This window comes from Amblyomma americanum, chromosome 2, assembly GCF_052857255.1.
Source record: "Amblyomma americanum isolate KBUSLIRL-KWMA chromosome 2, ASM5285725v1, whole genome shotgun sequence".
Lineage (NCBI taxonomy): Eukaryota > Metazoa > Arthropoda > Arachnida > Ixodida > Ixodidae > Amblyomma > Amblyomma americanum.
Window position 1 is genome coordinate 75,777,473 of NC_135498.1, and position 24,074 is coordinate 75,801,546.

Here is a 24,074-nt window from a genome sequence, read left to right on the forward strand (position 1 = left end):
ATAAGGTGCTGCAGTGTCTATGGAGGTACCCTTTGAGGCCGCATATGAGTATACCCTGTCCAGAAAATAATTTTACAAAGCGAAATTTAAAAATTCGTCTCCACAAAGCGCCATTCAGTAGAGGCGAGCCTAGGAGACCACACAGCTTTAGGGCTCCTTTTAAAACCCGCCCTCGAAAAGGATCGCCGCTATTCGTGACCCTCGGCAGACATAGTGAAAGGACCACGGCGACGTCGCAGGCTGTGCTAGCGCGGTGACGCGTCGAGCGCCGTACATATGTTATACGTGTGCTCATCCTCAAGCCGTTCACCCTCCGCGACTGCTCCTCTTTTCTTCTTCTTTTCCTTTTCCTCCGCCCCGAAGCTGCAGCTAATGCCCCGCTGTTGTGGAGCTGCCGCGGCTAAGCTTTGCGTCAGGCCCGAGCGAAGCGAGTATTTCCCGGACACACGGGACTGCGCGTTTACTCCTCGCGTCAATTTGGAGGGAACCGAGAACACTTACGGCCCGGTGCCTTGATGCACGATATGCCACTATCTGACAAGCGGGTGAGTGCACTGAGAAGTATAGTTCACTTTTTATAGGTTTATGCAACACGGGTATTTCTGACGGGTGACGTGTGCGCCGATCGGGAGGGCATTAAGGCACAGACGTCACTCCTGTATACCTTGCTCCTCCAGCATAAGCGCTTCAGCACCGTTGTCAGAACTAGTAGTCAGTCGGGTTCGAGCTACCCTGAGTTGTGCAGAATTTGGTCGTTATGCCACCGAACAGCCCGTAAAGAGGTAGGGATTAGACATATCTGGTTGAACTGATGGTAGGCCATGGGTAGCGTTTTCGTGCATCATGTACGCAGTCGTAAACGGGTGTTTGAGTCTTAGAACTTCTAGGCGTTGCACGGTGACATTCCTGTTTCTTACTTACATTTCTTCGATTCCATCTTTCGACTTGGTTCATCGTTCTTGTCGCACCGTTGTCACGTCACGCACAGTGGCGTAGGTTCTATAGAACGTCGGCCGAGTCGTGCGGAAAGCGTGGGTGATACAGTTAGAGATCATGATCTCTAATTGAATTAACGCATGCACAGCGGCGGTAATTGGGGAGTTTAACGCTTCTTATATTTTAATAGTGGCACATGAGTCCATTGCTGTTCATTTGCGTTTTTTTTTTCTGATTCCAAGGCACACGAAAGGTAACCGCAATATATAGCTTCCAAACAGGAAGGGTATGCTACCTGATGGTACCAGTTCAAATCTAGACGCCCTTAGGCGCGTCAGGACTAGAAACCAAAAGCAATGCATTGCAGACAGCTTTACCGTAATGCTTCGAAAAGAGCATTGATACATGTTTATTGCGGTTGTTCACTGAATGGCATGCAGTGCCCTGGTAGCCAGCATGGGCTTTACCCAAAAGTGAAGCACATATCTTTGACGAATGAATGAATGATGCTGTTGACTTTACATCTGTGTTCACACTCTCACGTCGTTAGTGCTTTCTCATCTCCGTTCGAAATAGGCAGATGTGACGCTGTCCATTTAAGTGGCCGTTTCGAGAATTGCTTGCCATTTTCTTTGCTGCCGTCTTTACACCTCCCGATAGAGGACAGAAACCGCTACCCTATACCAGTCAAGCTTTTTATTCGTGCAAAAAAAAAAAGAAAAACATCGGAACAACCGTCATTTCCTTTTACTGAGGCATATGCTTCAGATTTCCATCGGAAGGGCATTTCTTCTCCAAGTTATGCAGTCATCCCGTATTTCTATTCTGCGAAGAAATGCGGCCAGCCCGTGGTAGGACGACTACACACAAATTTCTGAATGCCGCAAAGAAGGGATTCTCAGAAGGTAAATTGGCATCGTGGGCTTTAGGAGAAGGGGTCCTGGATCGTTCTTGTTGGCCCATTTTCAGTCTATATTTCGAGTTTTTCGCATATTTGTGTCACTACAGAGGAGTAAGGATGACCTACGTATGTACGTGCGTCGAAGAACATAGGTAGAAGGCTCTTAGATTTCGGGATTAATTTTTCTGCGGAATTGCGGCGGGGGGGGGGGGGGGCGAGTAGTGAATATCGGGCGATATTTTTTAACCTCAAATGTGGGTGCAAACCGGGCTATTCAGAAAAAGGGTTTCATAATTCAGGCTTTTCCGGGTCTCATTGTCTGGCAGAGAAGACTATTTATACTATAGGCATTCATATTATGTTGGACAAATGCCATTTTTTTCTCATTATTTCACTAACAGCACGGAAATCGAAAATTGCACTACGGCAAAACAATGCACCAAATAGGATTTTTTAACTCATATATTACAAACGTTTCGTAATGTATTCGTTACCTAATGCCTATACGCAGTACTTCCACGTCTGTTCAGACCCGCCTGTCTTTATTTGTACATTGCAAACATTCAACACCACACCAGCCATTTCAAGCGGCCAAGTGCCTTGGAGTACAACGTCGTTAGCGCTTAATACAATGACGCCAGTAAGACGTCCGGTCGGTACCCATGTCTAGGGCCCCATATCCCATAGTGCACTTGGTCGTGGACGAGCCAGGATCGTCATAAACCGACTGTCATTTCTGTTTCATGGCGAGTCTAGCTTGTGGCTTAAATGACCATTTTGGTGCACCTAAACAAAATTGTGTCCGTTTGTGAGTTTAAAAAGACATTCAGATGGACTGATGCAATGAACTGCGTAAGCAGAACGCGCTTTTAGGATAATGTAAAATTTAGGCTTCTGGTGAAAGGAAATGGCGCCGTAACTGTTTCACTTCTCGGTGCACACCTCAACCGCGGCGTTAGGGAACGGATGAAAAAGGGGGTGAAAGAAGAAAGAGGCACCGAAAAACTGAAAGATGGATTTCGACCACCTGGGGATAAAAAAAGCCCTCCCTCATACCCCTTGCTCCGGGGTGGCGGGGAATTCCTGTTTTTTCAGCTCGACAAAGTCTCTCCAAATGATCGGGCTAAGAGAAGTTACATTATGCGGAGGACCCGGCTCCTCGTTCTGGTTGCTTCGCTTCATGCCGGTAAACATAGAAAACCTCTGGCTCATCTCCCTCACTTCATGCGTAGGGAAACTGATGGAAACGATGGTCCGTGACCGCCTCTTGGAATATCTCGAGCGAAAGAACACGTTATCCGACACCATGTTCGGCTTCCGACCCCATAAGTCCGCACAAGACATCCTATTACAGCTCCATCGCGAGGTTCTCGAACCCATAGAACACCCACACAATGACAAAATAGTCCTATGGCACTCGATCTGAAGGGTGCGTTTGACAATGTTAAACACGGCGTCATATTAAAACATCTTAGCGAGACCAACTGCGGTTCTCGTACATTCAAACATTCAGAGACCGAGAACGGCCCGTTTGAGATGGGAACGCGGGGCACACCACAAGGCGCTGTGTTGTCCCCGCTTCTCTTTAATATTGCCATGATGCACCTACCGGCACAGCTGGCGGGTGTCGGCGGTGTACAGCATGCACTCTACGCCGTTGACATCACCATCTGGGCTATTACGGGGAACATAGGAGAGATGGAGGAATGCCTGCAAAGAGCGGCGAGCATAGTAGACCACTACGCTACGTACTGCGGCCTCCAGTACTCCCCGTCCAAGTCTGAATTTGGCATATTCGACATTCTCCTAAATGCGAAATCTCCGTTCAGCTTTCTCTCTCCAGAGGCCCTATCCGTGAAGCGCAGGAGCTCCGAATACTCGCTCTCTTCATTAATCAGCATCGCAAGACAGACACAACCCTTGCCAAACTCCGCAAAGTCGGCGACCAGATGGGAAGAATGGTTCGCCGCGTTTCCAACAAGCGAGGAGGGTTGCGAAGTAAGGATGCGGTGCAGTTCGCCCATTCCTTCGTATAACTATAGTCGAGTACTGTACTCGACTCCTTACCTCCGCTTACGGAAACATGACGAAGATTGCTTGGAGGTTGTACTCCGCAAAATTTTCAAGAGAGCCCTCGAACTCCCGATCTGCACTCCCAACACGCGACTACTCGCGTTGGGGGTGATGACCACCTATCGGGAACTTCGGGAGGCGCGTCTCGCCCAGAGCGTGTCCGGTCGCCGCCTCTTGGACCGGTTACACATCAAACATGACCATCATACAATGGAACGGGTTCGAGTGCCCGAACTGTGGAGAAGCGCCCTCTACGTTCGACCCCTTCCGACTAATATGAACAAGAAGGAATATAATGGCCGGCGCCAGGCGCGGGCGGATGCCCTGCACCGCCACTATGGCTCCAAGAAACACGTCTTCTACATCGACATTGCAGGCCCCTACCACTCCAAGGGGGATTGGTACACGGCTGCAGTCATACACGAGGGAAAACAGGTGTACGGACTCTCGTTCAGAGCGCCCAGCTCAACTCATGCGGAGAAGGCAGCGATCGCCCTCGCAGCCTCCCATCCCGACTCTAAATCCATCCTCACAGACTCTCGCGGAACCTGTCGTAACTCTGAGTTCGGTTGGATCACTCGAATTACTCACCAAATTCTTCGCCACAGTACTCGCGACTGCGATCCAACTCATCGCTCGATCATATAGGTCCCCGGCCACCAAGGCATGCCAGGTAACGAAGCCGCCCATGAGGCAGCCCGCGCACTCACTTACCGGGAACCAGACGCTCGTTGGAAGGACCTTAACCCAGATCACAGCCCTATTTTAAAGATATTACTGGGCGCTATCCTGTCGAGCACCGGCGCTACCCGGTTCCAATGAAGGGACTGGGTAAAGCGGGCGAACGAACTCCCCTTAGGCTCTTTACAAACACCCTGCTGTGCCCGGCGCTTCTCAAGCACTTTGATTCTTCTTGTGACAGCTGCTGCTCATTCTGTGGGGAGGTGGCCGACACGTTTCACATGGTTTGGGAATGCAGGCAAAATCTTTCTCTCCCCCATCACCCCTTCCCCTACCCGAGAGGACTGGGAGGCGGCTCTGCTCGGCTGCCAGGAATTATCTGCCCAACAGGCACTGTTTCGGCGGACCTGCGCAGCGGTCAGGACCAACGGGGTCCCGGAATGAGGGACTCCACTTTCTATTTTAAGGGGCGAGACCCTCTAGGGCCTCTCCTCGAGCACCTCTCTGTATATATAGCTAAATAAAGCTTTTCACCACCACCACCACCGGGGTGGCAGGGAATTCCTGTTTTTCCAGCTCCACAAGGCCTCTCCAAATGATCGGGCTAAGAGAAGTTACATTAGGCGGGGGACCCGGCTTCTCGTTCTGGTTTCCTCGCTTCATACGTGGCGCTCGAAGTTTCATTATCTGTGGTAACATATAATAAACAGGTTCTAATGAATGGCCCCTTCCTTTTCTCTCGAAGATGAGGCCTTCAGCTGCAGCCTCCATAGCACCCCCCCCCCCCCCCCCCCCCCAGCTCGCTGCAAGCGCCGGAGGCTTCAGTCAAAGGCCACGCAGAGACACGCCATCATTTTCGCCTATAATGACACTCATACTGCTTACGCCGTAAAAGAGGTCCAAGATCGCCAGTTGACCTACGACATCCCTTCGGGATATAAGCACAAGACATCCTCAAATTTTCTAGCAGAGACTGTATCTTCGTGCGCTACAAAATCTTCATTGCCAATAAGGCACATTTCGGGATAAAAATCGGGGCGCACGAATCTGTTCAGGCTGCAAGAATCCCCTCAATTTTACCCGAAAAGGAAGGACCCTTAGCATGTAATGTCATCACTAATTTCTTTTGAATGAACGAGAAGGCACGAAAGGCCGTTCCCGAGCGAACAACGTAAAGAAAGGATGCACAATTGCGCATGATTAGCCCAGCACCCACCAAGCTGTAAGAGTGGCGAGTGGACTGCACTCTAAACACGAAAGGAGTAAAGTGAGTAAGCTGACCACTGGCACACTCTCTTTAAGGAGCAGGGAATGCTGTCCAAGCTTTGGAGTAGATTTCCATCACTAAAAATACCGAATACTTGCGGTTGGCGATGGAAACAAATTCCCTCTTCAAAACAACCGAAGTTCCCGAATTAAGTTACGAAGATTTTACGAGGTTTCAATTTCCTCTATACGCTAATCTCAGGACATCCGGTGCCGTGGCGTCTAAAAGCGTATACTCTTATCGCTAACTAAATAAAATTACTGTGTTTTGCAGTGGGAATACACCTCCGTTGCCAAATATAAGCAATCTGTATATTTACTGATCGAAATCTAGTGCGGAACTAGGGCAACATTCCCTGCCTTTAAAAGGGTGTGCGCTAGAGGACAGCTTACTAACTTTTGCTCCCATGTAGGGGTATTAGTGTTCAGTGTGTGGGTAAGCCAGTCACATGATCTTAACTGCCAGCGCACACTGTAGCGAAGCTTTTTGAAGTACGTTGCGAAACGATACGTGTTCTCCCTAATAATAATAATAATAATAATAATAATAATAATAATAATAATAATAATAATAATAATAATAATAATAATAATAATAATAATAATAATAATAATAATAATTGATTTTTGGGGAAAGGAAATGGCGCAGTATCTGTCTCATATATCGTTGGACGCCTGAACCGCGCCGTAAGGGAAGGGATAAAGGAGGGAGTGAAAGAATAAAGGAAGAAAGAGGTGACGTATTGGAGGTTTCCGGAATAATTTCGACCACCTGGGGATCTTTAACCTGCACTGACATCGCACAGCACACGGGCGCCTTATCGTCTTTTCTCCATAAAAACGCAGCCGCCGCGGTCGGGTTCGAACCCGGGAACTCCGAATCAGTAGCCGAGCGCTCTAACCATTGAGCCACCGCGGCGGGTGTGCTCTCCTTGGTAAGTACGTTTCGGACTAAAGCTTCAGGTAATATGTGATACGCGGATCGGTAAGCTCGGACATCCCGTAAATGGGTTCGTCCCAAATAAACGGTTATCGCGGTTCCGAGTTTTTTGCTTACAGCAACACTTTTCCGCAGTGAACTGCCGACCCGATTAGTGAATGGTTTCACCTCTGAGCTTTCAGGAGCTGCACATGCTGTCACTAGCTTGGTTACTCCTGGCACTGTCGGGACTGGCCGCTGGCGGACGCTGCCCGAAACTGCCAACTGCCGGCACGGAGGACTGGAATGCGGTATTTGTATAATCTATATACGAACTTCACAAGTCGGATAAACAGTCTAGTTAGGATACCTGAGAATATTTAGTGAGTTCCCGAACAACTATACGACTTCGGATTCAAAGCGAATCACAGATTTCGTTCTGGTTTGTTGACACTTAAACTTGCACTTTACTATAGCCAGATAACTACCTCTTCACAGCGCAGGCATATCGTCAAATCTGCACAAAAACGGCTTTGTAGTTCTTGTTCCTCACATTTTTGATGCGGTGTTCTAATAAAGTGAGTAGATTTCAATTCAACGCGCGGTTGTGTTTCGAACGAGTTCCTTCTATGCACCGCTTGCACGCACACTGTGGTCGGCTTATAGAGAACTACGAATTCTTTGTGCCATGGCATGCCCTGCAGCCACTACGTGTATCCTTTATTTATGCGTGCTTGACAACAGCACCACCGATCGCAGAGCATGAGACCGACAGCAATCGTGTCGTCATACAACACAACCTTGATTAGCTTACTATGAGAGTCCAAGGACGAAAAAGAAAGTCAAGCAGTCATTTTAAGAAAATTTTTTAAAGGCTTTCCGTAGATGCAGAACTGCTGCTATGGGTTTCAAAGAGCTGCGATAAAAATGTTCGGAGTTTAGATATCCCCCTACTCGGTATCAGTATTAATCTGATCTTAAAGAGAGCCTAAAATCCCGATTCACTAAGCGGCCAGTCAAGGTCGAGGTGTAAACGTCAGTGTGTGAAGCAACGAAGCTAGTCGATGTGCATCGCAACGGCTGCGGGTTTTTGTGACATTCGGCGATAATTGTTTAAGTCGAGACTGACTCTTATTTAAAGCTAACCCGAGACGCCACTCCGTTCGTGGCACGTCAGATGCTGGCGCACCCATCCGACCACCAGCTCAAATCGACGATATGGTGAACACTTGCAAGAAAAAGAAACGAGAATTTTTTCAACCTCGTTTTAACAGTACCTTGTGCACATATTCAGGTACTAAAGTATATAGAACCTGGACGGACATGGGATGTGCTAAATTTGCGGTCAGAGAGAAGTGAAAACGTAGCCGTGACATGCGTTTCGTCCTCTCTTTGAGCTCTCTACCTCATAGACTGTTGTTGCGAGGAGAGGTGAAAGCCTGCTTTCTGCTCATGCAATGAAAACAGCATGACACTGCTATGGACTTAATTGAAACGCTATTTAAAACAATGGGATTTTGCAATAATGAGCTCTAACAGTATGCCCGCGCCAGATTTCAGGGAAGTACTGGCTCGAGATCGCCACGTACCCACCCGTCCGACCGTGCGTCGTCAGGATCTACTACCCCGAACGAAGTAACATGATGTGGTACCGACTACAAGGGTACGGCGCAGATCTTTCACTTCGTGATATCTGGACTTTCGGAAAAAAATACGTTGTAGTAGTAAGCTTGTTGTTTGGCTAGTTGTTCCATATTATAAATTTGGACGGCGCAAAGGACACGAACACAAGAAATACAGGGTGGCGCTCCTTCTATCCACCCTGTATTTCCTGCGTTCTTGTCCTTTGCACCGTTCAAATTTACATAATTTCGGAAAAGGCTCGAAGTGCTCTCTGAAGTACATATAATGAAGCTGCAATGATGAGCTGCATATATGCTGCTGTGCGACTACCCGTGTGAAGTTGTAAGCACGAGCCTTTGCGCAACAGGTGCCGCTTTACCAGGACTGTCGCCATTTTAGGCCTCCCGAGTAGCGTTCCGCTACCCCACAGCCTGTGTAGCATGCGTTGCTCATGTCAAGCGCGTTTTACAAGTTTTACACACGCAGCTCTAAATGCAAGTGTCCGGTAATTTCGTTGTGTGTTCTCCACTCTCGGCGTGCGGCGCAGGGTTGGGGTTAAATTAATGGTTGATCGCAAGAGGTTGGTCACCCAATTAACGCTGCGGCCTGTTGCTGTAGTGCCGCATGTCTGCCACAACGTTGGCAGCGCTAATGCATGCAGCCCACATCTCTCTCTCTCTCTCTCTCTCTCCACCGCCACGTACCTCAAAGCGCGATTGAGGCGACCACTGCCCCAGGGAGCCAGTTAATGCGCCTTCTTTTCCTCAAAATCATCGGAGTATAGAATGCTGTCAACGCTAACGACAGTGAACACAAAGAACGCCGACGCTTCAGTGCCGTGTTTCTGATACAACGTAGTGAATGGCAACGCATGCAGCGCACATCTATCACTATCGCCACGCAGCTTACAGCGCGACTGAGGTGTCCACCGCCCCGGGGGGGGGGGGGGGGGCAGTTATGCGCCTTTCCTTTGCTTTCGAAGAAAATTAATAATAATAATAATAATTGTTTTTTTTGGGGGGGAAAGCAAATGGCGCAGTATCTGTCTCATATATCGTTGGACACCTGAACCGCGCCGTAAGGGAAGGGATAAGAGAGGGAGTGAAAGAAGAAAGGAAGAATTAGGTGCCGTAGTGGAGGGCTCCGGAATAATTTCGACCACCTGGGGATCTTTAACGTGCACTGACATCGCACAGCACACGGGCGCCTTAGCGCTTTTCCTCCATAAAAACGCAGCCGCCGCGGTCGGGTTCGAACCCGGGAACTCCGGATCAGTAGTCGAGCGCCCTAACCACTGAGCCACCGCGGCGGGTGAAGAAAATTGAAGATTGGTTTTTAAATTGGTTTCGAAGAAAGGAAATGGCGCCGTAACTATCTCATATGTATCGGTGGACACGCGAACCGATTTTGAGGAAAGGAAATAGCGCAGTAACTGTCTCACATATATCGGTGGACACCCGAACCGCGCCGTAAGGGGGGTTTGACCTCTGGCTCACTTGAAGGTTAAAACCGCAAGCACCGCGAAATCGTTCATCTTGTTCATCTTAGGCCCGGCTCGCAGCAAAAGCTAAAGATGAACAAGAAGGAGCACCGCGCTAGACGCGCGACGGTGCATGGAATAAAAGAAAAAAAAAGTTACGGGGCGATCAGACATCTGATGCCGAAGATACTTGGATGCACACACTCGATGATTGCTTTGATGTGTTTAATATGCTGAATGCTCTTACTCTGAGCCAAGGCTTCATACGCGCGACAAAGCTTTAGTGCGAAAGTACTTCTAGCCGTACTCCCCGGGTTTTAGCGGTGTGTGTATGTACGAAGCCTCTGAGTAGCAAGTGCAACTGGCTCCCTGGGTCAATGGACACCTCAATCGCGCTTTGAGCCACGTGGCGGCGGTGTCCACCTAGAAATTGAGGCAGTTACGCACAAAACCAGCGGAAGGCTTCGACTCCGTTGACCTAATTCGCATTTGGCTATAACCACGCAAATTGATCATTTTTGAGGATTTTTCTGTCTTCTGTGAGGACAGCACGTCTACAAGCTTTTGTACCGAAAAAAACTCACAGAACGGTTACGAACTGTGTAACGCGAGATTCAGCGCTAGCTGATTAGGAGTTTAGTCACGTGACCACTGGCGTAGTGGTCACGTGATGCATCCCTGCACTGGCAGGCGGCTGTGCCAAACAGAGCCTCCCGTAGGCTTATGCGCCCCAGGTTGACCGTGAAATGAGGTGGGTGCGTTAATGACACCCACTCACCGAGTGGATGTCATTAACGCACCCACCGGTTGCGCCGACGGCGTCGAAAAATCCAGGGACGGGCGCCTGACGGCTATCGCTGTAAAATATGACAGAAATAACATAAACCCCATGCGCCGATTTTCAGACTGGTAATCTTCACACAACTGCGTTATACTGCGACTTGCACCGCACCATTACTTGACTATATTTAGAAAAGCCTTCTTGTGGTAATGTACAGAAGGTATCTATAATGAAGTTGTCATGTGGAGTAGGCAGACAACAGTCTTCAAACTTTCGGCGGCACAGACCACAGAATAACCGACGTCCTTAGAACGACGCTTCTGCGCGGGAGAGTGATGAAATCTCGCACGACAGGATTTTATATAATTTAGCTGACTGCTCCTGCGGCACTGTAATCAAGCGCAGTTTTGCCTTACCTTAGCCAGAGCTTGCTCGGACGCCTAAGAGCACCTAAACAGGCCTCCGAGCAACTTGCATTGTTTGCCTTTGGAAGCCAGAACTTTAACGGAAGATAAAATAGTGTTTGGTCAGTAAGTGGTGCGATCACACGCGCTGTTAATAATAATAATAATAATAATAATAATAATAATAATAATAATAATAATAATAATAATAATAATAATAATAATAATTGGTTTTGGGGAAAGGAAATGGCGCAGTATCTGCCTCATATATCGTTGGACACCTGAACCGCGCCGTAAGGGAAGGGATAAAGGAGGGAGTGAAAGAAGAAAGGAAGAAAGAGGTGCCGTAGTGGGTGGCTCCGGAAAAATTTCGACCACATGGGGATAGTTGTAAATTTTGTACACAGCTAAGCGGGGAGAAAATCTGTCCAGTTTTCTCCTTGCGACCGAGTGTGTGTGTATATATATATATATATATATATATATATATATATATATATATATATATATATATATATATATATATATATATATATATATATATATATATATATATATATATATATATATATATATATATATATATATATATATCGGAAACAGAAGAGGAAGCTCTCACGCTGTACTTCGCTTATAGCTACGCAGCCTGAAAAGTAGTTTACTATTATTATAATTGTTCCACCACGTACCCGCCGCGGTGGCTCAGTGGTTAGCGCGCTCGGCTACTGATTCGGATTTCCCGGGTTCGAACCCAATCGCGGCGGCTGCGTTTTTATGGAGGAAAAACGCTAAGGCGCCCGTGTGCTGTGCGATGTCAGTGCACGTTAAAGATCCCCAGGTGGTCGAAATTATTGCGGAGACCTCCACTACGGCACCTCTTTCTTCCTTTCTTCTTTCAATCCCTTCTTTATTCCTTCCCTTACGGCGCGGTTCAGGTGTCCGCCGATATATGAGACAGATACTGCGCCATTTCCTTTCCCCCAATACCAATTATTATTATTATTATTGTTATTATTGTTCCACGACGCGCGTCTGACGCTAAACGAAAAAAAAACCGGAAGAGTTCGAAGCAGGCTGCCCGGATTGTCCGGGCAGGTCCAGGCTGCCAGAAGGGAGACGACTAAATTGCGTGCTTAAATCGAACATATAGTAGCACTTGCACACACTGCACCTTCGCACTACGCTTTTGTGCTGCCCACTAGTTCGTTATACACTCAGAGATGGAAGCGTTCTCTGCCGGAAAGCGACAGCAGACGTTTGAAGCACGGTCTGAGATAAAAATGCCGTTTTCCAGGTACGGTGGAGCGGTAACGATGAAGAGGCAATACGACTTTATCACCGACAACAATCAGCAGTACCTGCACAGAAACGGTGAGAAATGCATTGCCAGTGACATTAGAAAGCGAAGTCAAGACACTTAATGCAGTGAAATGCATGCAGACGGCATGGTTGTCGGCAGATGCGTGTTTAAAGCTGGCCAACAAAAAGCAACGGCAGGAAACCGACATTTTTAATGCGAAAGCATTAAAACTGTCACGGGAAAAAAAATATGCACTGTCGGTCATAAAATTCTCCTATTGGCTGGAGTGAAGTGACGTCACAAAACCTGTTAAAACCCATTGTTAGGAGGGAAGGGACGTCACCAGACCATAGGTGACCTCACTTCCGGTAAATACACCAACGGCTTCTAATACTATCGCATTGCCAACACACTATCTAATTAAACGTCCACGTGAATTTTTTATTATTCATAATAATAATTGGTTTTGGGGGAAAGGAAATGGCGCAGTATCTGTCTCATATATCGTTGGACACCTGATCCGCGCCGTAAGGGAAGGGATAAAGGCGGGAGTGAAAGAAGAAAGGGAGAGAAAGGTGCCGTAGTGGAGGGCTCCGGAATAATTTCGACCACCTGGGGATCTTTAACGTGCACTGACAACGCACAGCACACGGGCGCCTTAGCGTTTTTCCTCCATAAAAACGCAGCCGCCGCGGTTGGGTTCGAACCCGGAAACTCCGGAATTTTTTATTATAATAGCTTTTCAAGATGACAAAAAATTTGTTGAGACGGCTCTTGGCATGCGGCCGCCTTGGTCGCAAGATGTTATCGATTCGCATTGGAACCAGGAACAGCAAAATGCCTTTAGAAATATTTCAAGCTTATGACAAGCACGTCACACGACTACCCCATTGAGTCTGTATATTTCAGTGTTTCAGGTTAATTCGGTGCTACTTCGTTAAAACAGAGCGAGTATGTAGTTATAATATATTAAAACCTACGACAGAAGGGAATGAAATATATGTTGACGGGACAGCGGTGCAGCGTTCCAGAGTTGCCATGTCAGCATTCGTTTCGTCCTCCATAAAAACGCAGCCGCCGCGGTCGGGTTCGAACCCGGGAACTCCGGATCAGTAGTCGAGCGCCCTAAACCACTGAGCCACCACGGCGGGTCAGGGTTAGTGATATCGCTGTTTTCAGGGCGAGCGCCCTGAAATTTCTTTGCGTTTTCGCAGGGAGGTTTTTTCAGCAAATACTGGACACTGACAACCAGTCCTGGGCCCTGCTGCACGTGTGCGCCGACAACGGTAAGGAGGAGTGGGGGGGGGGGGGGGGGGGGGGCATTTGACACTGACTTGTAGAGCGCAGTTCCCGTTCCTGGGTTGAGCGGAGTTCCTCGCCGTCGTTGGCGTAACCGAGAGCAGCTGAGGACGAAAGACTGCAATATAGCGAAGCGAGCGCTAAGCGTAGGAGGAGGGTACAACAAACCAGCAGCGTGAAGCAGCAACCAAAATTATCTCCGACTCAAATCCACCCTATCCAATTTCGCCAAAGGCCTGATATCTCGCACCGCGGCTCGGCTTCTACGCTTCTGGCACCCCACCCACCCCGTAACCCTTATCTGGACCCCCGCACACGCAGGCCTCCCGGGTAACGAGGAGGTCCACTCCCTTGCCCGAGGTCTCACTTTCCGGGCCGGAGTTGGACCTCCTCCGCCATCCCGGGAGCGTCTGTTTACGTTCAAAGATACCCGGCGCGTTTACGCACCGCCGGCTCCCTCCCTAACCTTAACCCAGGCCTCCCACTGGCGCCAACTCCAGACCCGAACTGCTCCCTACCCTATCTCCTTCATGCCCGCTACCCCGATCAATTCCTTTCTTCTTGTAAGCTCTGCGGGAAACCGGAAGACTTCCTTCATGTCCTCGTCACATGTCCTTCCTTCCCACACCCTCCATCCCCCACCACGGCGGAGTCATACTGGGAGACTCTCCTGGCCAGCTCCGCTGCTGCTAACTGCAGCGCCGGATAATTACCGACGCCCTGCAGCGGATAGCCCTGCAAGGGCTGTCCTTTGCCCTGTAAGGACAGCGCCCTTAGGGTTGCCTCGTGCCACATTAGGGGGTTTGCCCCCCCTCTGTATTTGGCAATAAATGTTTTCACCACCACCAGCAGCCGTTTAAGCCATGCGCCGCACGTCAGGGATGGCGCCAGAGTAGCGTGCGCTGTAAACGAGCTGGCCGTTCGCCCGAGGCGCCGCTCATCGGCGGCGGAACGCCCTGCGCGCCGCCCTGAGCCAACACCCTCTCAATGCTAAGGCCTCTCCACCGGCCGCGTGACGTCACGCCAAGGGACCGTGCAGGCCCCGCGCTCCGCGATTTCAGCGCGCCGCGCCCGTCTGCACTATTCGGGTACTGCCGTACGTAGCTGCCTTATAAGTGATTCCTTCATTTTCATTTTTGTCGTTGCTGCAGAAAAGAAATTCGCTAGTTTGTGCGCGCCTTAGGCTATCATTTTATCTGCTTTATATATTTTTTTTATTGCAGAACACCTTATTGTCAAGAAAGTTCGAGCTGCTAATACAGTTTTTTATAATAAACAATTTAGCATACGGCCGCCAATTTCGCATTATTGGTCATTATAATAAAAAATTGATTAGTTAATTTCAATTAATCATCTAATTATTAGGTTCTATCACGTACATGATGTCTGCCGTGCGGTAAAATCCATCCGCACAGACCGCACATGCGTATATCTAGTTGTTAAAGTAGAAGTTCGTGAACATTGAAAAAAAAAACACCGTCTACTGCGCATTGTGTTAGTTTTATTCTGTATTGTGTTTTGCTTAAAGCTTTCACACACAGCAATAATGACACTCACAATAATGTTGCGCTGTTGAGTATTTGTACAGCTAATCTGACCCTTACAATAAAAAACGACGAGACACCAGCAATGAAGTGTGCGCAAAGCATTTTTATTGCTTGGGAATAAAACTTACTTCTTCTTAAGCGTTGCTGCTTTCCGGGCTGCGGCCTTCTGCTGCGCATTGTCTTGTATGGCATCATTTCTTAGTTTGCAAAAGTTGTTTAGAACAACGTTGGTTGCAACGCGTACTACCAAGCGCAGGAGAGTTTGTGCAGTGTGGCCATTTTCACATGTCTCAATGTCGTGTTCGTCCAGGAGGGAAATCGTCTGTGAAATCACGACACCACGTTGATTTCTACAGGAGAGAAAATCTTCCGCGGTTGCTCCAAAAGACAACTTCTCTGCAACTAGTTTAGTCATCAGTACCATGTGAACTGTGCATGGCTGGGGAAACTTCAGCCCTCCTCTCGACAGGTTAGCTATCATGGCAGTATTTTCCGCTTCGATCTCTCGATTTTCAATCACCAATGTGCTGAAGCAATCAGAACATGAAAGCTTCTTTAAAGCAGCATGAGCAGCGTATCCTGCAATGTAGACAATAGCATCCATGTCAGAGTGGGCGTGTGTAATATCGTCGTCGCTGACAGCCACAGAAAAGTTGCATGGGACAAGATCCTCACTTACGTCTTCAAACTCTGTTTCCTCGCGTGGAAATGTCAAAAGTTTTTGAAGACGAAGCTTCTTCTCACATTCGTAGAGCTGACGCACGGAAATGTGGTACTGTGATCCTGCCAGCTGGCGGTAACGGCCGAACCGGTCTTCTAGCGCATCCGTCTGAAATTTGCCCAGCAGTACGTACTTGAAGTGAAGTTCTTCTAAGCAGTAGCGCGAGAGTTCTACCAGAGAATAGCATGTCAGTCGCAAAGCACTGTGAGTCTCTTTCGTCAGCGAGCCACTGGTGATGTTTATTCTTGCCCAAGCGTCCAACCAGTCCACAACGCCGCTCAGGAAAGCTAACTGTGTGTCATCAACAGACCTTACAGGGTCTTGCATGCTGTCCCTTAGCCTCTGGCCTTTGCAAGGGGTCTTAACATTGACTATTTGCCACCATGTGAGGATAACGTCAATGAAAAGAGCAGTCGACTCAGCTTGAGGAATCTTGAACGCGGAACCATGTGTCCTGAGGGCATTTGAAACAAACTGATTAATGACGTCGAGAGCGAGCTTTACATTTTGCCGCTCCATTGAGGTTGGATTCACGGCTTTTGCGTTCAGTCTGTAAGCAGCCTTCACAAGCGACGTCTTCTCTGAAGAATAAAGCTGCCGCACAGCTGCGAAAGAAGCAGCTTTCATACGAGGAGGCCCTTCGGGCATTGCTCCACTCAAGTCCATTTCAGGGAAATAGAGGCATGTTCCAGGGTTTTTCTGGTTAATCCAATTGTTCCTAATGCACTTCAAGAGATGCACAGGATCGACCACGTAGAAAAGAGGGCGAGCGTTATCGGCTGGATGGGGATAGACAATGCTCACCTGAGGACTTGTAGCAAATAACGACATCATCTTGCGGTTCAGAGCATTGTTGTCCGTTATCACAGCGATAATTTTGAGCCCCATTTTCTCAACATTAATGATTATGTTCTTAGCATGCTCGTGCAAAATTTCTGCGCTCAGTTTGCTCACAGGTAATATGTGAATGACGTCCTTGTTTGCAGAAAGGAGTGATTGTACCATGAACACATGGGCTGTTGTTGCTGGTTCCGTTGAATGAACCGACGATCCTACTATTGTGCCCCCTTTGTAGTCGAAGTATGGTTTTATGTGGATCTCATCGATCATCAGGGTCACTGTCTTCTCGTGGTCTTTCATTGATTTGACTCGTTCTCGGATGTAGGAGAGACAGTGCGGTTGATTTTGCTCCACAAGAGGGTCAGCTTTGTAATTTGAGCAAACACGGCGCAGTGTGGAAGGATGGGGCAGAATGATTCTTGATGCAGCTCTTGTGAAGTGATATGCGTGAGGAGAAATTGAATTCAAAATACTGGCGAATACCAGCAGCTCTGCGCTATACACATGCTGTTTCGCGAGGAGAAGCTCTATCTGCTCAACCAGAAATTTCAGCAAAGAAGACTGTTCTTTCGTCGTATCACTGTCCTCAATGAGGTCTCCAAGCAGTGAACCGACAAACTGCAATACTTTAGTATGTTTCGACTCTTTCGTCACCTCAGGTATATTATGCAAGCCTATCTCGAGTTCTTCTAGCAGCAAGGACAGGCTGGAGGTGTCGCATACTTGAGCTGGCAGAATCCTGCCTGAAGGAAGCGACAGAAGCTTCACTCCATTCAAGAAAACAGAAAGTGACAGATCAGGGAGAACTACCAAGGCGCATTTCACATTAGGTGAAGGATCATTCTCGATGAGAAGGAACCTAACGCACTGCTCATCGACAGAAACGGTCCAGAATTTCGTGTTGCAGATTCCAGGCAACTTAGATTTGAACTCCTCGTAAGATGAAACTTTGTTTCTTTTCTGTTCAAGCTCATTAGACTGAAGTGACTTCCTCATAGCCTCCTGCAAAGCAGCGTTTTCCCTTCTTGCTTTTTTCGTCTCTGGCGATTCACTCCGTCCAGGCGTTGAGGACAAGTATTTTGGGCAGTTTGGAAAAACAGAAGGCGCAGCATCAATCTTCAACTGTAGCCTGTCACGCTTCACCTCTATTATTTTCCCTGTCAGTTCATCTTGGTGTGACAACGTCGTAATGAAGTCGCCTGCGTGGAAGTGCAGTTCACACACCTGCACGAGAAAATGAAGCAAGGCCATTCGCCATGACTCTCCATTGCCTAAAACACTAAGTAAAAAGAGTCTGAATAGTGAACAGCTTTTACATATTTACACAGCTTTTACACAAGCCTTATGCACATCCACAGAACTAAATGCTTCCTGGACAATTCATACATAAGTGTAAGAAGTGATATCATTGCCTACAAAGACAGCATGCCTTTCCGGGAGCGACAGCTCACAACTAAGATAATTACCAGCGCCTATTAAGCAATATTTCAGAGTCTTACCCTCGAATGCTCTGTAGGTGTGAAATCCTTCCGTGGAATGGCTCGCAACCAGGCTTTTCTTCGTACTTCGTCTCTTGGGAAGCAATAAACACGTACTTTGGGACCATTCTGGTAGTTCCCGCGGCACCCGGGAACACAGCACCGGCCCATGTTTCACGAAGTTGCACTCGCTACACGGCAGGCAATCAGTTTCCCATTCGTGCGCTAGCACAGGTACGCACGCCACACAAGAAACGGCCACACGAAACAGACACAGCCGTGCGAGGAGCGAACGGAAATGCACCCAACGCCAGGCTGAAAGACTCAAGCAGCAGCTAGACGCTCACTGCAAGACTGCGTTCGTGTCTGTGCTTGCCCGGGCAAGCGCGAGCACATCGAGGGAGACAACCGAGCGGAGCGGAGCCGCGCTTGGTGAGCAGCCTGACCGGACACTTGGCGTGACGTAGCGCGTGTGGAAAGGAGGGCCTGGAGAGGCCTGAAGAAAGTATTTAGAGGGTGTTGCCTGAGCCACTGTATGGACCTCCTTCACCCCGCGACGTCACGAAGATGCGGTGGCGCTGATGTTAGCAGCGACTTTCGCATGGTAGGCAAAACAGGTTCCGCTTGCCCGTGCCTACCGCAGCTGCCGCAGCTACCGGCGGCTGCTTCAAGCCTGTGCACTGCAGAAGCAGCATGTATTGACCAGCTGCGTCACTGCTGGATCCGCGTAGTAGCATAAAAAATATTAAATTAGCCTCGATAGGTTTCTCGCGCATAAATGCCGCATTCGGAAACTGGCTAACAGGCATTGGGCCACGGTAGTAAAGCGCGAAGTCTGGGAGTCGATAGGGACTGCCACTCAATGCACTTAATAGCTTGTAAGTTACTGCGTTCATTCACCTGAACTTCAATATAGTAGGCTGATAATTGCTCAAGGAAAAAAAAAAGACATGTAGCTGCACACGTACTTATCACCTTGAGCCGGAGTGCACGGGGCGCCGACTGGTTCACTCGCCCCCAAGGAATGCGTTTTTTTGTTAATAGCACACCATGTTTAAATGGCGCGTTTTGTGATATTTAATATTTACTTGAAACTGTTTCTTGATATGACGACGTAATTATTTCATTCGAGTAGAAAGAAGTCTGGTAAGTTGTGTCAATCTTGCGCGATCGCGTTGGTGTGCTTAGAATAGCGTACCTTAAGTGTGCTAAACGCCATATGCTTTTTCATTGCATCATGCATGTGTCATGTTTCATGAGGTAATACATGATCGCGAAGCTTGTTTGGAAAGAAGCAGCCGCAGGCGTGCTACTAACAGACACGTGGCGAGATTGAGAGGGGACGCGGCATGAAAAGTGTTTTCGTTATTCATGCATGCGATATGTAACTAAACTTGGTGCAAATACTAAATTCCTACGCTAGTTTCAGTCATTCCTTTTTATATAGCTATACCTGGTGCAGTTCTGGGTAATTATAATTAACACCGTCGTCAAGTCTCCCCAAGCTAGGTCTCAAATAATTGAGTAGATAGTGCGCAGTTTTTTTATGCCAGCATGTGCATAAAGCCCTGTTCTGTATGATGACGCGATTAGTTCTTTTTTTATATGATCAGTACTTATGCATGCATAGTTACATGAAAACGTTTCTTACAAAAAATAACTAACACAATACTGCATGTGTAGGGAAAAAAATCGAGATATTTATTACGCTCCTCAACGTCTCAGGAATAGTTTGCGACAAATGGAATCATTTGATTTTCATGCGAATTACGAAGGTGAGTGATCCAGTCGCAGAAAATGTGAGAGGTCAGAAAACGAACCTTAAACTTTATTCCCTCGTTTATGGCATCTTCGCTTTCGCTTTGGTCAAAGAAATGCGGCACTGAAATCAAAGAAATTACCTCACAATTTCTGACGACCACACTTCTAAAAAGCGTAATTTATAAATTTGTACCCAATATTTTGCTATAATTTTTCGTCACGAAACTAGACTTCAGGGCTAGGAAAGAAAATAATTCTAGAAATCAAAAATTTTCATCAAATCGACTAGCTTAACAAGAGGACAAGGCGGCCTGGCTGGTGCGTGGTCATGCGGCTAAAAACAGCGCTAAGCGAGACAGGAGATCGGGGACAGGACGCTGTCCCCACTTTTCGCGCAGCGCGACACGTACTTATGTCAGCAGACGATGAGCGCATGTCTGCTCCGACGAAACAACGCCAGCACTTCCCCTCACTACTATCCCGAAGTAAAATCATTCCGGCTAGTGCAGAGTGTCAAAACTTGTTTTATTCAATGCCTAGCGCATAAGTAAACAGCAGGAACGCTTTCTACATGTTTACTACTAACCATATATGCAATACACAGTGTCAAACTATTTCTCTTTATAGGCCGCACGTGGACAACGCGAGCTCATGTACTTCGACAAATTACTAAGTTGGAAGCATCGACCATTGCTATGATTCGCAGAAACTGGAAACGCGCCTACAAGCCTTGAAAACCCGCGCACAACACCTATCCGCGACGCCACTCCCCGACCTTTTGCCTACCACGAGCTCGCTAGCGACTGCAGCGCCACCTCGTTTGTTTACAAACATGCAGGAGGTCCTCCTTTAATGGCTCATCGTTGTCCGTCTGTCCCTCCGCCCGCGAAATCTGTCGCATTATGACGTCATCAATGGCATAACCGCTATAGCCCATATACTCTAAGCAATTACTGATTAATGGAGGTTAGTAATTAGTCATTGAGTAGTAATTACTTTAAATAATAAAAATGAATGAAAGTTGGGTAAAATAAAAGTAAAAATAAATAAAAATGAAAAATATCAAAAATAAAAATGAAAAAAATAAATGAATAATAAAAAACAAATTCGTTGGAGGCACTAAGATATCTCTCAACTGCGGGAAGGCGAAAGGCCTTTTGCGACTCATTGCACTGATTTGAATTTGCCGCGCTTGAATTCATTTCACTACAGAGAAGAGCAGCTGGAGCGAGCGTGGCAGAGATATCGCATGACATCACAACGCGCTGCGCCGTGATGTCACGCGATCTTAAGATCACGTGACCTATAATGTAACGGACGGACGCGAGTATGAGCCATTAAAGGCTATCGCCTTAAAAAACGCAATGGCTACAGGCGCCGCGGAAAAAAAACTCCGCGTTATAGAAACTTCCATGCTTTCGCATTCGTGCACGTAAGCGGGCTTAAGAGCCCTCAGCACTTTTCCGTATGCGGTCGCCTAAGGTTCGAGCGCCACAGCGCTGCGCTGAAAAAAATCGCCTCACCGAGAAGCTTGACCGTCGCCTAGTTTTTTCTTAGCGCATGTGCGGTTCACCCAAAGCGTTGCAATATCTCAACTGCGCATCCGTCTCCCCACACAAATCACCTGTCAGAGAACAAGGATCACTATCACGACAAGCACAAACGAGAACCTCTGTGCATTTGACTCCCTACAAAAATAGCCTATTCCCAATGTGTAAAGTTTACACTAAGGTCAGCGCCTCCTCTATTTTCGCATTAGAAGAGGAGGCGCTGCTTAGGTGCCATTCGCCCCACGTAACGTTGCGGGATAGCGCGTAAAAAGCTAGTTCTCGAAACTGGGAAAATAAATCTCTCCCTGTCTTCGAACTGTGTGGCTGACTCTATTCACGTCTTTATCAGACTGTCTAATTTTCGTCAGCCATATAACTACATCTATTAAAAATAGGAGACAAAGGCTCTGGAAAAATGGGATATTGTGACGCCAGTACAAGACAGTTCGTTTTATTCTTCAGTGCATTCGCATCTGCAGTTCATGGCGCAGCAAGTCAAATTCCCAAAATCCTTCGTTTGCTGCATGCGGCTCATTACATGCGCCACTTTCACGTAGCTGAACATAAGCGTCTCCTTGGACGTCCTATCTTAACGAGCCTTCACTGCTCTGGCCTGCTTTTTTTTATCACGCTTTTTTTTTGCACGAAAACAGGAGCCCAGACAATTTATGGCATGCAGTAGCTTCCTGGAACGGCCACGGAGCAGCAAGCTGCAATGATTTAATTAGACCGACCAGTGTAGCTCTGGGCGTTGTTAAGATATTAAAGCTTGCATATTAAAGTTCACAGAGGACAACTCCATCCAATTAATGTTCTCCGAAAAAATTGATTACCCGACTTTTTCTGGGTATTTTGAAGTTTGCACCGCAGCAAAAGACGCATCTACCACCGAGAAAATTTGATTTGAAAATATTGCCGCCGACCGATTCAAAATCGTGACGTCATCCGAAAAGGGTGGGTCTGGATTGCCTCTGTTTGTAAGTGAATGGCGGTATAGCATAAACTCTGTGATTCGCGCAAATAAATCGGTTTGGATTGGTTTAGTTTATGGGGTTAAACGTCCCAAAGCGACTCAGGATATGAGGGACACCGTTGTGAAGGGCTCCGGATAATTTCGATCTCCTGGGGTTTTTTGACGTGCACCGACATCGCACACTAAATAGGCCTCCAGCGTTTCGCCTCCATCTAAATACGACCGCCGCGGCTGGGATCGAACCCGCGTCTTTTGGGTCAGCAGTCGAATACCATGCATGCATAACCTTAGAGCCACCGCGGCGGCAATAGATCGGTGTCGACGCACGCATTTTACTTGCGAAATCGAATCAGCGGGTGATGTCGGCTCCTGTATCGTTTTTTGGTTTATTCGTGCTCAACAGCCAGCGTCATAAGCACTGAGTCACCGCGTCTTGTTAGATAAGATTAGGAAGTCTAATGGGATAAGGTGACCGCGAATGGCGAATGACGTGTCTTACTGGGGATCAATGGAAAAACACGGACGGCAGTGGGGATTTACTTTAAGTGGATTCAATGCGTAAGCAAGGTAATGGAATTGCACTTGACTCAGAAGGCAAAATAATTACGCACTTTGGGATCAAAGCTTTCCCTTATCCGCCATGCTCAGGTACAGTTACAACGGTTTTTATACGTTGCTTTCATTGTGTCTTTGGGTTCAAAGTTTGCCTTTGTGGCAGGATGCCGATAACGGAAAGTGCACAAACAACTGCCGGAAGGGTGAAGGTTCGCTCCTTGATTTTTAAGTGGAAGGGAAAATGCAGTGGTATTTTTGCCGCCATCTTTTGGACCCTGACGAAGTGCACGCCAATTGCGCCCATCGCAAAAAAGTGAGCCGATGTTCTGTTATGACCTACAGAATCGTTAGAATACAGACGATGTAATCGGTAAGATAAATCAAACGGGGAATTCTCCAAGAGGGAATGGTTCCTCACGACCTACAATGTGTTTTTCCCAGCGTTCTAGCAATAGCTGATCAACTGCATTTCATGTTCAGACCGGAATCGTGACGTGTTGGCACGCACCTACGTTGTACACACGGGTCTCGCAACAAAGTTCCGATTCACGGGACCCTTGCTACTGGCATGCCAACACGAGTGCTAACCTTAATCTTTATTGAAGGCAGGAAAATGCAGTAACCACATTGTCAAGCAATACCTCTCAGCCTGGCTATACATACGTACCACGCGCAGACGGCAAGTCCAAGATCCTGTTCACCACTCGGGAGCCGTGGACCATGATGCCCGTGGAGGTGCAGTACCGTGTCACCATGGCGCTGCAAAATGCGGGGCTGCCCATGCTCCCGCTGACGCTGACCGCATGCGTGCCACACCAGCAGCCCGCGGTTCCGCTGATGCGGTCGCAAGTCTACGGGAAGTAAAGGCACTGCTCCGCACCATTTCTCCGTGTGGTACTCTGAACACTTAACCCCCCCCCCCCCCCCCCCCCCACCGTCTAATAATAATTGGTTATCGAAGGAAAGACGAAGCAACTGCCTCTCAT

At 47.8% G+C, this 24,074-nt stretch overlaps 1 protein-coding gene across 1 annotated transcript; it reads left to right on the forward strand.

Moving 5' to 3' along the window:
- Positions 1-357: 357 nt before the first annotated feature.
- On the forward strand, positions 358-23,996 carry LOC144118708 (uncharacterized). The gene is made up of 6 exons (XM_077651555.1): positions 358-545; positions 6,980-7,087; positions 8,330-8,439; positions 12,359-12,435; positions 13,579-13,650; positions 23,765-23,996. The coding sequence occupies exons 1-6, from the start codon at positions 516-518 to the stop codon at positions 23,950-23,952; spliced, it is 585 nt and encodes a 194-aa protein (XP_077507681.1). The 5' UTR covers positions 358-515; the 3' UTR covers positions 23,953-23,996.
- Positions 23,997-24,074: the final 78 nt, after the last annotated feature.

What these genes read in the sequence shown, in the direction of transcription:
- LOC144118708 (XM_077651555.1), top strand. Translation starts at nt 516, where the DNA reads ATGCACGATATGCCACTATCTGACAAGCGG. An exon ending in TGCCACTATCTGACAAGCGG is followed by an intron (nt 546 to 6,979) that starts GTGAGTGCACTG and finishes CTGAGCTTTCAG; the next exon opens with GAGCTGCACATGCTGTCACT. An exon ending in ATGTGGTACCGACTACAAGG is followed by an intron (nt 8,440 to 12,358) that starts GTACGGCGCAGA and finishes GCCGTTTTCCAG; the next exon opens with GTACGGTGGAGCGGTAACGA.